Source organism: Orycteropus afer, unplaced genomic scaffold (assembly GCF_000298275.1).
Source record: "Orycteropus afer afer isolate SDZICR_OR568_19922 unplaced genomic scaffold, OryAfe1.0 scaffold00319, whole genome shotgun sequence".
Taxonomy (NCBI): domain Eukaryota; kingdom Metazoa; phylum Chordata; class Mammalia; order Tubulidentata; family Orycteropodidae; genus Orycteropus; species Orycteropus afer.
In genome coordinates this window covers 3,000,133-3,017,304 of record NW_006921906.1, presented here as the reverse complement: position 1 = coordinate 3,017,304, position 17,172 = coordinate 3,000,133, and the positions used below count along the sequence as shown (strand labels likewise).

At 38.1% G+C, this 17,172-nt stretch overlaps 1 protein-coding gene across 1 annotated transcript in view; it reads right to left on the bottom strand.

Annotated features, from left to right (window-relative positions):
- The window catches only part of ODAD2 (outer dynein arm docking complex subunit 2), a 329,580-nt gene that overhangs the window by 149,829 nt on the left and 162,579 nt on the right, over nucleotides 1–17,172 (bottom strand). The window contains exon 16 of the mRNA XM_007951926.2: nucleotides 3,320–3,434. Coding sequence (XP_007950117.1) covers nucleotides 3,320–3,434 — 115 coding nt within the window. The remainder of the gene's footprint in view (nucleotides 1–3,319; nucleotides 3,435–17,172) is intronic.

The window sequence follows — 17,172 nt, the reverse complement described above, 5'->3', positions numbered from 1 at the left end:
ATATCCATTTGCAGAAAAATGAAACAAGATCTGTACCTCACACCATACACAAAAACAAACTCCAGATGGATCAAAGACTTAAATGTGAAACCTAAAACTAAGTTCCCCAAGGAAAAAACAGGGGCAAATTTAGAAGTCCTGATATATGGCACAAATAGACTACCAAGCATAACCCAAAATGCACAAACAGCAGATGATAAACTAGATAAATGGGACCTTCTAAAAATTAAATTTTTATGAGCTTCCAAAGACTTCTCCAAAGGAGTCAAAAGACAACCTACAGATTGGGAAAAAAAATATTTGGCAATGACATATCTGACAAGAGACTTCTCTCTAAAATTTATAGAAAACTCCAACACTTCAACAACAAAAAGACAAATAATCCAATTTAAAAATGGGCAGAACACATGAATAGACACTTCACCAAAGAGGATATTTAGGCAGCCAACAAACATTAGCCATTAGAGAGATGCAAATCAAAACAACAATGAGATACTAACTTGCCCCAGCATTAGTACCAAAGTTCAACAAGACAGAAAACAACAAATGCTGGTGAAGATGTGTGGAGACTGGGGTTCTCACACATGGCTGGTGAGACTGTAAAATGATACAACCACTGTGGAAAGCAATATGGCGATATCTTAAAAAGATGGAATTAGAAATGCTATTTGACCCAGCTATTTCATTACTAAGTATATATCCTAAAGAAGTGAGAGCCAGGACAAGAACAGATATATGCATACCCATGTTCATCACAGTACCATTTACAATAGTAAAAAATGAAAACATCCTAAGTGCCCATCAACAGACCAACGGATAACCAAACTATGGTACATCCCCATAATGGAATACTGTGCAAACCCAAAGAATAACAAAGAATCTGAAAAACACTGCATAATGTGGATGAATTTGGAGGACATTATGCTGAGTGAAATAAATCAATCACAGAAGGACAAATATTATATTAGTCTGTCATTGTAAAAAGTCAAGGAAAGGTTTATATATGGAAGGAAATTTTCTTTGTTGGTTAGCAGGGGTGGGAGGGGAGGGGAGGGAACACTGCTAGATAGGTAGAGACAAGTACTGATTTGGGTGAAGGGAAGGGCTACCTAATGTGAGTGATCAACATGGTGGCACTGAGGAAGAGGAAGACAGAGATAGGTGCATGAAAGTATAGACAACAAAGATGAACCCTTTTGCATATACAGTATTGTGTTGTCAGTGGAGGCAAACGTTGATATACAGGTGGACAGATGGGTGGATAGGCTGAACAATTAGGTATATCTATGCAGGGTGGAGTGTGCCCATGACCATGTATGAGGTTGGCAGAAAATGTTTGTACAAGTGTATTTGTATGTTCTATAATAATTCCCAGGTATATAGTAGAGCTGACAAAGGACAAGGATGTATCCACTTCTTGGCCATAGCCAGCTACCCAGAGGGAGTGAGAAGCTGGACTTGTGGGCTCGGGACCATGGTCACAGGGGATATCAAGCTCAAGTGGCATAACATACTACACAAAAACATCGTTCCACATCCTACTTTGGCTAGTAGCAACTGGGATCTTAAAAGCTTGCAAGCAGCCATCTAGATGCAACAATGGGTCTCTCCTCGTCCAGAGCAAAGAAGAATGAAGACAACCGAAGAGGCAGGGAAACAATTAGTCCAAGGGACTGGTATACCATGCAATCCTCAGCATATAAGACTATGAGACCAGAAGAACTAGATGGTGCCTGGCTACCACTGTCAACCACTCATAGGGGGATCTATGTAGGAAATCCTAGATAGAGTGGGAGAACAAAGTGGAACAAAACTCAACATCATACATCATACAAAAAAAATGGACCAGGTTTGCTTGTCTGATAGAATCTGGTGGAACCCCTGAGACTATGGTCCCTAGCTGCCCTTCAGGTCTGGAATTGAACCCACTCCTGTGGCTTTCAGCCAAACAAAAGACAGACATATAAGTTGAACATTTACATTAGGTAAATACACCTCTTGTAGAGATCAAGGGAGAATAGAAGGGCTGTGTACACACAGGAAGATAGCTCAGGGGGCAGGAGTATATGAGAGGGAAGGACACAGGAAGAGGTAACTATAGGGAGGAAGTGGAAAGAGAGCTGTTGCATTATGGGAAATTACAGTCAATGTCATGAAACAAAGTGTATGTGAACTGCTGTATGGAAGACGAATTTGCTCTGTAAACTTACCCAAATCACCATAAAAATTAAAAAAAAAAAAGAAATTCAACAAAAAGAAGAAACTTCAGCAATAAGGATCTTATAGAGAAATCCCAAACCTATAGCAAAATTTTAAGTAAAAATAACTGAAACAGGGTAAAAAGATCTTTAAAGAAAATAATAAAATGTACAAATGAAGAACTAAAAATAAACTTTAAAAATCTCTAGTGAAGTTTTTATCGAAAGATAAGAAAACTAGGACTTGGCAAAATCATGTGACTTTTAAGGTAATTAAGAAATTAGTGATATGTCTCTAAGAAGCCTTGCTGGTGCAATGATTAACTGCTCAGCTGCTAACTGAAAGATCATTGATTCAAACACACCAGCCACTCCTCAGGAGAAAGATGTGGCAGTCTGCTTTTGTAAAGATTTACAACTCTGAAAACCCTATGGGGCTTTTCTATTCTGTCCTATATGGTTCCTGTGAGCTAGAATAAACTAGTGACAGTAGGTTTTGGATCTTTTACTGCAGGCTGTAAGTGCAATGGAACCGATCATCTCAAATATGCTGTCTCTCTCTGTAAGAAGGAGGTGAATGTAGACAGTATTTTCTATTACCCAACAGGTATGAACAATCAAGTTTGCTTTGCTTTGATTTCCCCAGTGCACTTGTTTCCATTGCACCAGCCAGGTAGAACATGGTAAGCACTGCCATCTTAGACTAGTTTCACTTGGCATTTTAAAACTGACAGGAAAAGGCATTGTTCAGAAATTACTTTGGCATGAAAGTTGTTCAGTGCTATTTTCTACACGGTAATTCTCACCAAAATAAGTCCAAGTTATTAGTAAACATTATAAGGAAACTATAGGGAGTCGCTGGGTGGGTGGCACAAATCGTTAAACACTTTACTATTAACTTAAAGGTCAGAAGTTTGAATCCACCCAGAGGTACCTGGGAATAAAAGCCTGGTGATCAACTTCAGAAAGGTCAGAGCCTTGAAAACTCTATGGAATACGGTTCTACACTGCACACATAGGTTGCCATGAGTCAGAGTCAACTCAACAGCAACTGGTACAGGTAGAGACATTATTCAATATAGTATTAGAAATTCTAGCATAAATTTACAGTCTTTCCTTACCTTAGCATTTTCAATGCAGGGGCAGAGGGCCCATGCTGCACTGGCCTTCACGTCTGGGTGGGGGTTTTTCAGCAATGACCACAACAACCGAACACCATCTAAGCGGTCAATTATCCTATTTGAAAACATAATGATATAAAGTGTATAAAATGCATAAGTTGTAATTAGTTGGTAAAAATGAAAATTTACACGGTCTACCTATTTACATGATTTATCTATTTTTCTCAACATTTTGCTTGTGTTTTTTGCAAAACTTTAAGAACAGCATGGATATAACATGCTTTTGAATGGTCAGTTCCCTGATTACAGCTTTAAATTCATGACATAGCAAGCAAGCTGCATGATAATTATGAGCCATGTAAACTTAAAATCAAGCCATGTCATTTTGTAATTAGCTGGACACAAACTGCTACCTAAATTTAAAAATGGCCCTTTTCACATCGTAACATCTAAGTACTTTCCAAAACAAATATTTATGCCTCAAAACTGTGCAGTTACCTTTTTTATATGGTCTAGGCTTAATTTACTCACTGTGCTCTATGACATATTTTAAACTCCTTCAGTCCTAATCTAGCATTAGGAATTAAAATCATTACACCACAGTGCATCCTTTGTTGGGCATGAATAACACATAACTTGTTTTCCATGTGTTCCCTTACCAGCAAGACTAACATTGCATACTGTGTTGTAATTACTTAAACACACGGTAATCAAAATATCTTCATGACTAGCTGAAAAATGAATTATCATCAGAGTCATCTCTACAGCATCTGTCTTCTGTTTATATATCAATCAGTCCAGGGAGCATAACCTCATATTAAGGTCCATTGAGTACTTTCAGTTGAGAGGAAGACCAAACAAAACTTAATATTCTTTACAAACATGGCTTTGTTCAGAAAGCAATGTTGAATGCAAAGCAGAGGAAAAAACACAAAGAACATCAAAATTCTTTGATTTTCAATCTCAAGTTGAGTTAAACACAAGTATTATTTAACCACAAATATGATAAATACTATTAGCTTAAAATGCCATTCAAATTCTTTCCTGAAAATTGATGTAAAAACATCTACATTTCTTGATTATCTGAAATGAGTTTCCCAGAAAAAGAGAGGTGGATTATTCCAAAGGTTCCAAGTAGAATATCAGCTTTGCATAGCCTTATAAAACAAGGATGCAAATAACCCCAAGTAAAATATAAACTCTTAAAAAAAAAAAAAGACTTTTAATAAGACAAAAAGCACATTTTAACCTGATAGTATTTTAACCTGATAAAATAGATAGTATTTTAACCTGAAGTTTAACTAAACATCTTTGTTAATTTTTAAAGTTTTCTGTCATATAATGGAAAAAAGTTTTCTTTCTTAATTATAAAAATCATTTTATATGAAGAAATACACTGAGCATTACACAATGAAAATTTACTTTAAAATTAAGCTAAAAATTCTGTCTTACATATGCCACTGAAAATATAGTTAATGCTATCCTAGAGGTCTCTACATATGTTTTCACATTTCAAGTTCATAATGAATGGTAAGTCTGTCCTATACTCTCACAAGTTTTAACAGTAAAATTTACATTAGTAACATTTATCTATACATTGCTGGACATAATTTCACATTAGAATAAAAGTCATTAACATTTTCTGGTTAACAATAACAATAAAAAAGAATAATTCAATTCTGGACCTCCTTGGAAAAAATTTCACATTTAACTAAAAATTCGCTGTATGTATTGAAAAAATAGTTCTGTTTGTCCTACATGCTTATCCCAAACCCTAGGCAATTCATTAATTAGCTGCTTAGTTATAATGATGAGGATTTTATACCCCATTTAAAAACAAAAAGCAAAACTCACTGCCATGAAGTTGGTTCTGACTCATAGCTACTGCCTTTGGGTTTCTGAGGCTGTATTTCTCTTTGGAAGTAGATTGCCCCATCTTCCTTCTGCAGAGTGGCTAGTGGGTTTGAACTGTTGACCTTCTGATGAGAAGCCAAATGCCTTATCCACTACGCCACCAGAGCTCCTTTTTACCCCATTACTGGTGTCTTAGAAAAGACTCTGCACAGTAGAGTAACAAGTTTATATTAAAAAGTATTTTTAAATGCAGAACTAACAAAGTCAGAGGTACCATCAGGAAACAGCAAACTAAACTGTGTCTTTTCCATTTCTTCTGTATCAAATCAGCCACTACCAATTTTTACTTCATAATAACTCCAGTATCTGTCCCTGCTTCTTTCATTCTCCCTGCCAACACCCAAATCCCTTTACTGTCTCCTATCATCATATACCATGTGGAATGCCAAAAGAATGAACAAATCCATCTTAGAAGAAATCAGGGCTTTGAAGCAGTTCATTCCAGTTTGACTTCCCATCCTGAGAATTTGCATTTCCACTCCAGATATCTTGAACCACTACCACTCGTCTGTCAGTTTGTCATACTGCGATGACTTGCATATTGCTGTGAGGTTGGAGGCCATGCCACCGGTATTTCAAATACTAGCAGGGTCAACCATGGTGGACAGGTTTCAGCAGAGCTTCCAGACTAAGACAGACTTGCAAGAATGAAGTGGCCATCCAGTTCCCAAAGAATTGGCCAGTGAAAACCTTATGAATAGCAGTGAAACACTGTCTGATATATTACTGAAAAACTTTATGAATAGCCCTGATACACTGTATTATATAGTGCTGGAAGATGAGCCCCTCAGGTCATAAGGCACTCAAAATATGACTGGGGAAGAGCTGCCTCCTTAGAGCAGAGCTGACCATAATGATGTAGATTGAAAAAAGCTTTCAGGACCTCCATTTGCTGATGTGGCATATCTCAAGATAAGAAGAAATAGCTGCAAATATCCATTAATAATTGGAACATGGAATGTAAAAAGTATGAATCTAGGAAAATTGGAAGTTGTCAAAAATAAAACAGAATGGATAAAGACAATATCCTAGGCATTAGTGAGCTGAAATGAACTTTTTTTTGGCAATTTAGAAGCAGACAATCATATGATCTACTATGCCAGGAATGACATCTTCAAGAGGAATGACATTCATCATTACAAAGAATGCTTTAAGATCTATCCTGAAGTACAATGCTGTCAGTGATAGGACAATATTTATATGCCTACAAGGGAGATCAATTAGTACTACCATTATTCAAATTTACACACCAACCACCAAGGCCAAAGATGAGGAAATTGAAGATTTTTTTACCAACTTCTGCAGTCTGAAATTGACCAAACATGCAATCAAGACATGTTGATTATCACTGGTGACTGGAATGCAGAAGTTGGAAACAAAGAAGAATCACTGGTAGTTGGAAAATATGGCCTTGGTGATAGAAATAATGTTGGAGATCACATGATAAAATTTTGCAAGACCAATGATTTATTCATCGCAAATACCCTTTTCAACACAAACAGTGGCTATACACACAGACTTCACCAAATATAGCACACAGGAATCAGACTGACTACATCTGTGGCAAGAGACAATGGAGAAGCTCAATATCTTCAGCCAAAACAAGGCCAGGAGCTGACTGGGACAGACCATCAACTGTTCATATGCAAGTTCAACTTGAAGCTGAAGACAATGAAAACAAGTCCACAAGAGCCAAAATATGACCTTGATTATATCCCTCCTGGATTTAGAGACCATCTAAAGAATATATTTGATGCACTAAACATCAATTACTGAACACCAGATGAATTGTGGGATGACATTAAGAATATCATCCATGAAGAAAGCAAGAAGTCATTAAAAAGAAAGGAAAGGAAGAAAAGACCAAAATGGATGTTGGAAGAGACTCTGAAACCTGCCCTTGAACAGAGAGTAGCTAAAGCAAATGAAGAAATGACAAGATAAAAGATCTGAACAGAAGATTTCAAAGAGCAGCTCAAGAAGAAAAAGTCAATTATTATAATGAAATATGCAAAGACCTGGAGTTAGAAAACCAAAAGGGAACGACACACTCAGCATTTTTCAAGCTGAAAGAACTGGAAAAAAAAAAAAAAAAAAAATTCAAGCTTCGAGTTGCATTATTTAAAGATTCTAGGGACAAAATATTGAATGAAGCAGCAAACATCAAAAGAAGATGGAAGGAATACACAGAGTCAATGTACCAGAAATAATTGGTTGATGTTCATCTATTTCAGGAGGTGGCATATGTAGTCAAGAACCAATAGTATTGATGGAAGAAGTGGAAGCTGCACTAAAGAAAGTGGCAAAGAACAAGGCTCCAGGAACTGATAGAATACCCATTGAGATGTTTCGGCAAACAGATGCCATGCTGGAGGCACTCACTCATCTATACCAAGAAATTTGGAAGACAACTACCTGACCAATGGACTGGAAGAGATCCATATTTATACCCATTTCAAAGAAAGGTGATCCCACAGAATGTGGATATTATTGAACAATATCATTAATATCACATGCAAGTAAAATCTTGCTGAAGATAATTAAAAAATGTTGCAGCAGTGTATTGACAGGGAACTTCCAGAAATGCAAGCTGGATTCAGAAGAGGATGTGGAACAAGGGATATCATTGCTGATGTCAGATGGATATTGGCTGAAAACAAAGAATACCAAAAAGATGTTTTCTTGACTATGCAAAAGCATTCATTTGTGTGGATTTTAACAAATTATGGATAACATTGAGAAGAATGAGAATTCCAGAACACTTCATTGTGCTCATGAGGCACCTGTACATAGACCAGGAGGCTGTCATTCGAACAAAACAAGGGGATACTACATGGTGTAAAATCAAGAAGGGAGTGTGTCAGGGTTGTATTCTTTCACCATACCTATTCAATATGCATGCTGAGCAAATAATTGGAGAAGCTGGACTATGTGAAGAAGAAATGTGGCATCAGGATTGCAGGAAGAGTCATTAACAACCTGTGATATGCAGACAACAAGGCTTTTCTTGCTGAAAGTAAGGATGACTTGAAGCACTTACTGATGAAGATTAAAGATACAGTCTGCAGTATGGATTACATCTCAACATAAAGAAAACAAAAATGTTCACAACCAGACCAATAAGCAGCATCACAATAAATGGAGAAAAGATTGAAGTTGTCAAGGAATTCACGTTGCTTGGTTCCACAATCAACACCAAAGGAAGCAGCAGTCAAGACATCAAGCAATGTATTGCACTGGGCAAATCTGCTGCAAAAGACCTCTTTTAAGGGCTGAAGAGCAAAGACGTCTTTTTGAAGATTAAGGTGTGCCTAAACCAAGCCATGGTATTTTCAAATGCCTCATATGCATATGAGAGCTGGACAATGAATACGGAAGACTGAAGAAGAGTTGATGCTTTTGAAGTGTGATGCTGACAAAGAATACTGAAAATATCATGGACTGCCAGAAGAACTAACAAATCTGTTCTGGAAGAAGTGCAGCCAGAATGCTCTTTGGAAGCAAGAATGGCCAGATTTTGTCTGACCTACTTTGGTCATGTTGTCAGAAGGGACCATTCCCTGGAGAAGGAAATCATGCTTTGTAAAGTGGAGAGTCAATGAAAAAGGTGAAGGCCCTCAAGTGAGATGGACTGACACAGTGGCTGCAATGATGGGCTCAGGTATAGCAAGGACTGTGAGGCTGAACAGGACTGAGCAGTGTTTCGTTCTGTTGTACATAGGGTTGATATGAGTCAGAGCTGACTCCACAGCACCTAACAACAATATCCTGAACCAAAGTCTATATTTTAACAAGATTCTCAGGTGATTCTTGTATACATAAAAGCTGTAAGAATCACCTGGGCTACGAATCACCTACGGATGTTGTTTTGATTCAGGATGTCTGGGGTAGGAATGGAAATTCTCCAGGGAGGGAGTGCAATGGCTATCTATCAAATTGTAATGAACTGGTTCCAAAGCCTGGAAGAAATACAACCAGAATATTCCTTAGAAGAGAGAATGGCAAAACTTTGGCTCACTTACGTTGGACACATCCCTAGGAAAGACCAACTACTAAAAAGGACATCATGGTTGGTGTTCTGGTTACCTGGTGCCACCCTGACAGAAATACACCACAAATGGGATGGCCTTAACGAACAGGAGTCAAGGCACTTGACTGCTAACCAGAAGGCTCGTGGTTCAAACCCACCAGCCACTCCTCGGAAGGAAGATGGGGCGATCTACTTCTGTAGTGATACTGCCTCGGAAACCATGAGTCACTATGAGTCGGGTCCGACTCGATGGCATATAACAATAACAACAATAAGTCCAAGTTCAAGTGCCAGCCTCTAGGGGCTGGTTGAAATCTCCTCAGCCTTGGGCTTCAGCTCTGCCTCCTGCTCCTGGCCCACTGAGCTAGAGGTTTTTCTTTACTCAGACAGCTGCTGGCTGCTGAGGCTGCCAAGCCCAAGGTTGACAAGTAAAAAGGCACAGTCCCAATGTTACCAAACCACACGGCAGGCCATTACCTTAAGTCCATTATAAGTCCCAAGGTCAGCAAAGCATAGTAGGCTTCTGAGCTTTGACCTGGCTACATGCAGGGTCCAAGCGTGCCATAGACTAGAGACCACTGCCAAAGCTTCTCCTTATATATTACAGAAAGCAGACCACATCCCAAAGGCAGCTATTCAGCTGCTTGTGGAAGATCCCACCATAGAGTTGATTGCCAGTTTCATTATGGGAAATAACTACCACCAGCTGCTCAGCCACTCAACCAGGTCCAGCCAAATTGATACACAAACATAACTACCACAGTTGGTAAAATGAAGGGTCAGCAAAAATGAGGGAAATCCTCAATGAGATAGATTGACACAATAGCTTCAACAATGGGCTCAAACATACCAACCATCATGAAGTTGGTGTGTGACAGTGTTTCATTCTGTTATACATAAAGTCAACATGAATTGGGGCCAACTCAACAACAATCAGCTGCATAACTGTTGCATAAATTGGTTTTGTGCCTTTCAATTTTTCTCAGTTCTAATCTATCATATAAATCACTGTGAAGTCAACCTTCCTAGGATATTTATCTCACCATTGTAACACCCAGGCCATTCAATCAACACTTGTTGAGTAATTCACAGCCAAAAGAGATTTTTCCATAAGAAAATTTTTTCCATAAGAAAAATCTCCAATGACTTTCCACTCCCTGCATGATAGTAAAACCCCAAATCCTGAGCTCAGTATTTAGAACTTCTAGTGAACTAGGTTATTCCTCCTGTCTTAGGCTGGGTTCTCCAGAGAAGCAAAACCAGTGTAGCTTATATATGTGTGTGTGTGTGTGTATATATATATATATACACACACACATATACATATACATATATATATATATATAGAGAGAGAGAGAGAGAGAGAGAGAGAGAGAGATTGATTGATTGATTTATCTCAAGAAAATGGCTTATGCAGTTGTAGAGGCTGGGAAGTCCCAAGTCTGTGGATCACACTATAAGCATCTCATGACTCATAAAATTGCAGGGCTGAAGAACCCAAGATCAGTAGGTCAGACAGCAGGTTGCTGACTCATAGGCTTTGGAGGCTGATGATGCAAGACTGGCAGGTAAGATGGCAGGCTGCTAACTTACAGGTTGGGGAGGCTAATGAATCCCAAGATCAGTAGGCTGCTGTCTAAAGTTCCAAGAACTGGAAGTCAGATGCAGGATCCAGAGTGAACAAAGAGCTAGAGAGCTCTGCCAGAACATTCATATATTGGATATAGGCCACACCCCCAAAGAAACTCCCTTTCAACTGATTGGCGCTCATAACAGAGCTCATCATGGAAGTGATTACATCATTAAATAATTGCAAAATTATGTCATAACTGCCAAACCACTAACAATCATGGCCCAGTCAAGTTGACACATAACCTTAACCATCACACACCACCAATTCACTATATTCAAGCATTTGCTCATGGAACACTCCTTGACCATCTACTAAACCCTAAATGCTAGGCATGCCCAAATAAGATATTTTAATTGTCTTTCAGGAAACTACAATCTAGTGTGGGAGATGAGGAGCTCTGGTAGCATAGTGCCTAAGGCATTTGTCTACTACCCAGAAGGCAGGCAGTTCAAAACCACCAGCCACTCCTCAGAAGGAAGATTGGCAATCTACTTCCGTAGTGATACTGCCTCAGAAACCCTAGGAGGGGTCGCTATGAGTTGAATCCGACTCGATGGCATTGAGTTTGGTTTATTTTTTTTGTAGTGTGGGAGATAAATAACCCTAAAAAACCCAAATCAGTTGTGATCAAGTCGATTCCAACTCACAGCAACCCTATACACAGAATAGAACTGCCCCACAAGGTTTCCAAGGCTATAATCTTTACTGAAGCAGACTGCTGGGTTCAAACCAACAATCTGTTAACAGCCAAGCACTTAGCCAGTGTGTCACCAGGGTTTATTTGGGGAGAAAGACCACTTTAATATATCAGTAATAAACACTGCAATAGATATGTGCAAGGGGTTTATGCAAACTCATCAGAGAAACATGAGTTTACTCATCAGACCATAGATATTCTTCCAATTATAAGCCTTTGTCCATGCCATCCCAATTTTTTACTACAATAATTTATCTTTTAAGGCCTATAACAAATCTCTTACATAAATCATCTGGCTTCTCCTTCCTTTAAACCTCTATTGAATTTTGATGTCCCCTTTTCTGACACTTATAACATATTGCCTTGTAGCCGCATGTCACTTCTTATCTCCCCCAGTTACTGTGTAATCACCTCGGCAGCATGAATTATATATTGCTCACCGTGCTTAGGATATACTAAAATAGCCGATGAAAATTGGTGAAGTGGATCTGAAACAGAGCAGTCTTTGCTTATTCCTTTTTCCATTAATCAAAAATCTCTGCCAACAGAAATAATTTCTTTTTAAACCTCACGCATACAAAGGAGGTGTTCAAATTCTAAATCAAACCATCAGAATAAGTTTTGATTTGAAGCAGTCCCTAAGTGCATTATTGCAGAATTTCATTAATACTTTATTGTTTTTTGTATACACAATGATGGATTTCTAGATAGAGATAAATAACTGTCAATGCATCAACAAATCATAGTGACCTTAAATATAATAGAATAAAATATTGCCTAGTACTGTGTCATCCTCTCAATTTCCAGCATGTCTGAGTCCATTGGTGCAACTATTATGCCAATCCATCTCATTGAAGGTTTCCCTCACCCTTACTCGCCTGCTACTTCACTAAACACGACGTCCTTTTTTAGCAATTGAGCCCTCCTGATGATGTATCCACCTAAGTTGGATTCTCTTATGATTCATAAGGTTTTCATTGGCTAATATTTGGATATAGATCACCGGACCTTCCTTTCTACAATGTCTTAGCGTGGAAGATCTGCTGAAATGTATCCAGCATGGGAGACCCTACTGGTATTTGAAATACCAGTGGCATAGCTTCCAGAATCATGGCAACACACGAGCCACCACACTATGACGAACTGACAAAGAAGTGGTGAGATAAACTTATATATGGTTTTCATTTACACCACTGTCCATTATCCCCTTTTGTACGGGTCTTTAATCTGACTAACATTTTGCTACAAATTCACTTCCATCAGCATGTTAGCTCTTTCCGTGTTTATAAGACTAGAATCTTACGTTAATCCCTTGATATATAAAACCAAAACTACTTTCAAAATCTTCAAATTTATCAGAAAAATCATTCTGCCTGGCTGGCTGAATAACTGCTCCAGAAAAATGAGTACATCTTCATATTCTGGTTTTTTTTTTTCTCTTTTTTTCCAAATACAAATCAAAACGATACAACTGTTTATTGTTTCTTTTGTCATATTAACATTTGTCAGGACTGTTAAGAAGTCTGGTTGGCTCTCCTGTCCATTGAAGCCACATATATGAACAAATATAAACAGTCATAGCCCACACAGTGTGCATGGCTAAGATTGTAGAGTTTCTTTCTGGCAGTGTCAGTAAATGTGTTTTGAAATCATAATTATACATGTTTTCTAAACATTGCACAATAGTTGCTGAAAGCTACACTGATAAATAGTATTACATGACAATGGCTCAAATTAAATGCAGTTAGCCAAAAAGGGAATGACATTCTTAAACCGCAACATTAAAGATGCAAATGAAATCTATAGATTCTGAAATCAAGTTGGCAATTCAGTAAGAATGGATACACAAATGTATATCAGAATTAAATGATAAACACTGTAAAAAACTATGATTAAAAAAAAACATTTTACTTTTAAAAAATATCCTCAAAAAATTTATTTAGGAATATTCTAGACATTATACCTTAAATCACCCCTCCAAAAAAATGTAACTTAAAAAAATCCTCAAAGTTTTTATGTTTATATTTTTATGTGTTATCTACAAGAAGCTGTGGGAGACCAAATTTAAAGAAAAATGTGTGCATGATAGTCTGGGAAGGAAAGTCAAGTATTCCCACAGGGCCTCGGCCTTGGCCAAGGATAAGAGGGATAGTCTATCTTTCTGTAGTTGATGTAAGCAATAAGATTAGAATCCCTGGGAGCTGTGCTCAGCTGCAACTGAAAGGCTGGAGGTTGGAGTCCATCCAGAGGAACCTTGAAAGAAAGGCCTGGCAATCTACTTCCAAAAAATCCTCTATCAAAAACCCTATGAAGCACAGGTCTACTGTCACACACCTGGAGTTGCATGAGTCAGAGTTGATTCAATGACAACTTTTTCATTTTTTTTAAGCAACATGATTAGAAAGATTCTAAAAACTTCTCAGAAAAAAAAATCATTTATTTATACAATAATTATTAATTGAGCATTACCAAGTACAAGGTCCTTGGGTAGTGCAAACGGCTTGTACTCAGCTACTAACCACAAGATTGGTGGTTCAAACCCACCCAGTGACACATGGAAGAAAGTCCTGGCAATCTGCTTTCATAAACATTCCAGCCAAGAAAACCGTATGGAACTCAGTTCTACTCTGTAACACATGGGGCTGCCATAAGTTGGAATGAACTTAACAGCAGCTAGTTTTTGGTTTTGTGTCATGTGCGAGGTACTTTTTGAAGCACTGGGAATTTTTAGTGATGAAAGCAAAAAGAGAAAAAAAAAAAAAAAAAACCCTGCTGTCCTGGAGCTTACATTATTTTTGAAGAAAGACATATAACCAACAAATAAAAGTCTATAAATGAAATATTTATAAGTGATAAGAGAAAAATAAAACATAGAAAGGGAACAGGGGGTGTTGGGGAAAAAGTGGAGGGTACCCCAAGACAGTACTCAGTAAGATAGTGACATCTGAGCAAAAGCCTGCCACCATGGGGAAGGGTTTTCAGTTCCTAGCATAGTTCCTGGCACAAAAAAAATAATCATTCTCAGTAAATGAAAGTTACTCATCATTACATTCATCCATAATAGTGCTGGATCTTAGAGAACATCTACTTCCACAATTTTATTATATAATGAGAAAACAGAGGTAAAGTGCCCTAATGCATTTGTTATATAAGTAAATAGAGCATAATAATTTGGATGAGAGCATTAAAGCCAGTTGATGGAACTTTCCCAAATTAGAGAGCAAAACATACTAATATAAATGTGCATATTTATAGTCATCAACACAGTGACAAGACACTCACTGAACTACCCCTTCTGAATATAAGAGAAAAATGATGTAAAAATGGTCTGATGTAATTATAAAAATCTCCAAATATTCCAAAACTAAACTCATTGTCAAGTTGATTCTGCCTCATAGCAACCCTACACTGAAAAAAAAAGCACTATTCTAAATAGATTGACATTGTTGTTAGGTGCTGTCAAGTTGGTTCCAACTCATAGCAACCCTATGTACAACTGAATGAAATACTGCCCATTCCTGTAGCAGTCTCATAATCTTGCTATATCTGAACCCATCATGGCAGATGCTGTATCAATTCATCTTGTTGAGGGCCTTCCCCTTTTGTCATTGACCCTCCACTTTACCAAGCACAATATCCTCCTCCAGGGAATGGTCCCTTCTGACAACATGCCCAAAGTAGGGGAGACAAGACATTAAAAATGATTATTGGATAAATTTATATTATTACCTCTATTTTGGGCTTTATGGCTATGATTAAGTGGATAGTCTGCACAATACCAAACAGACACACAGATCAACTGGAGAGTAGTTAACATCTTCCTTAAGTACCACCACCACGATTCTGACTCATGACAACACCACAAGTGTCAGAGTAGAACTGTGCTTCATGGGGTTTTCAATGACTGATTTTTTAGAAGGTCTTTCTTCCATAGTTCCTCTGGGTAGACTCACACTTCTGACTTTTTGGTTAGCAAGTGAACACATTAACCCTTGGTACCAGTGACCTTATCTATGCAGCCTGGCATTGTTGACAGGGCATAGACTAGATGATTGCATAACCATGTTTTCAAATTCTGGGAGGGCTACTTACAGCCATGGTTTTGGGCAAATATTTAATCTCCTGGACCCAGAGTTTTTCCACCTATTAAAATCAGGATAATGCCCATTATTTAATGAAATACCCAATACAATACCAAGCAGATAGTACTCAATTAATGTTAGTCTCAATCAAGAGACTGATAAATATGTAAGAGATCTTAGCTTGATCTATGGTTATAGCCTGTAATTAGCCTAAGTCAAGTTCTACTTAGAATATAAAATACACTGATGTCAAATTGATTCCAAATAGCAACCTTGTAGGACAGGAGGACAGGCAGAACTGCCCCATAGAGTTTCCAAGGCTGTAATCATTCTGGAAGCAGACTGCTACACCTTTATCCCATGGAGTCACTGGTGGGTTAGAACCACCAACTTTTCTGCTAGCAGCCAGGCATTTAACCACTGTGCTACAAGGGCTAGAAATTTACTAATATATACTAGAAATATAATAAAAATTGCTGAACTGAAACTTCTGAATTTATATAGGCAGACAGACTTACTTGACTTTATGAGCATCATATTATTACCAGTAGGCACTCTGGGATCATAGCAAGTAACGTATTTGGCTGTTAACCAAAAGGTTGGTGGTTCGAACCACCAGCCATTCTGCAGGAGAGATGTATATTCCATAAGGATACACAGCTTTGGAAACCCTATGTGGCAGTCTACTCTGCCCTATGGGACACTATGAGTCAGAATTGACTCAACAGCAGTGGGTTTGGTTTGATTTGGTATACTAGCAGTAGAGATAGAAAAGGCAGTCTGCTTGATTTTGTTTTGAATTTGATAAGGTACACTCACATCCACATTTCATGTGGTCTAAGAAATATTCTGTCCTGATTTATGTAACAAAGATTTGCCATACACTATTGATTAGAACTGTGATGCTGGTGAAGAACACTGAATATGTACTGCTAAAACAATGAACAAATTAGCCTGAGAGGAAATACAACCAGAATGTTCTTTAGAAGCAAGGAAGTCAAGACTTCCTTTGTCTTACTTTGGACATGTCATCAGGAAAGAACAATCACTAGAAAACGATATCACGTTTGGTAGAATGGAGAACTAACAAAAATGAGGGAAACTCTTTTAACGAGATGGACTGATGCAATAGCTGCAATAATAAACGTTTATGTGATCATAAATATAGCACAGGACCAGACATTGTTTCATTCTGTTATATATAAAGTAGCCATGAATCAGTGCCAACTTGATGGCAACTAACAACAATATTGATTAGAAGTTTTATGAAGAATCATATTTTAATCTTCAATTTAAATCTCTATCCCAACATCACCAGGAATATCCAAGTTATATATAGAGAGATCTGCACTGAACACTTTCCCTTGTTACCCTCCCGAGAGGGACCGAGTCTCCGGGAGCTAGGTAAGCACGGGCGGGCTTGTGCTTAGTCCCCGGGAGCAAGGTAAGCACGGGCGGGCTTGTGCTTAGTCACCAGGAGTGAGGTAAGCACGGGCG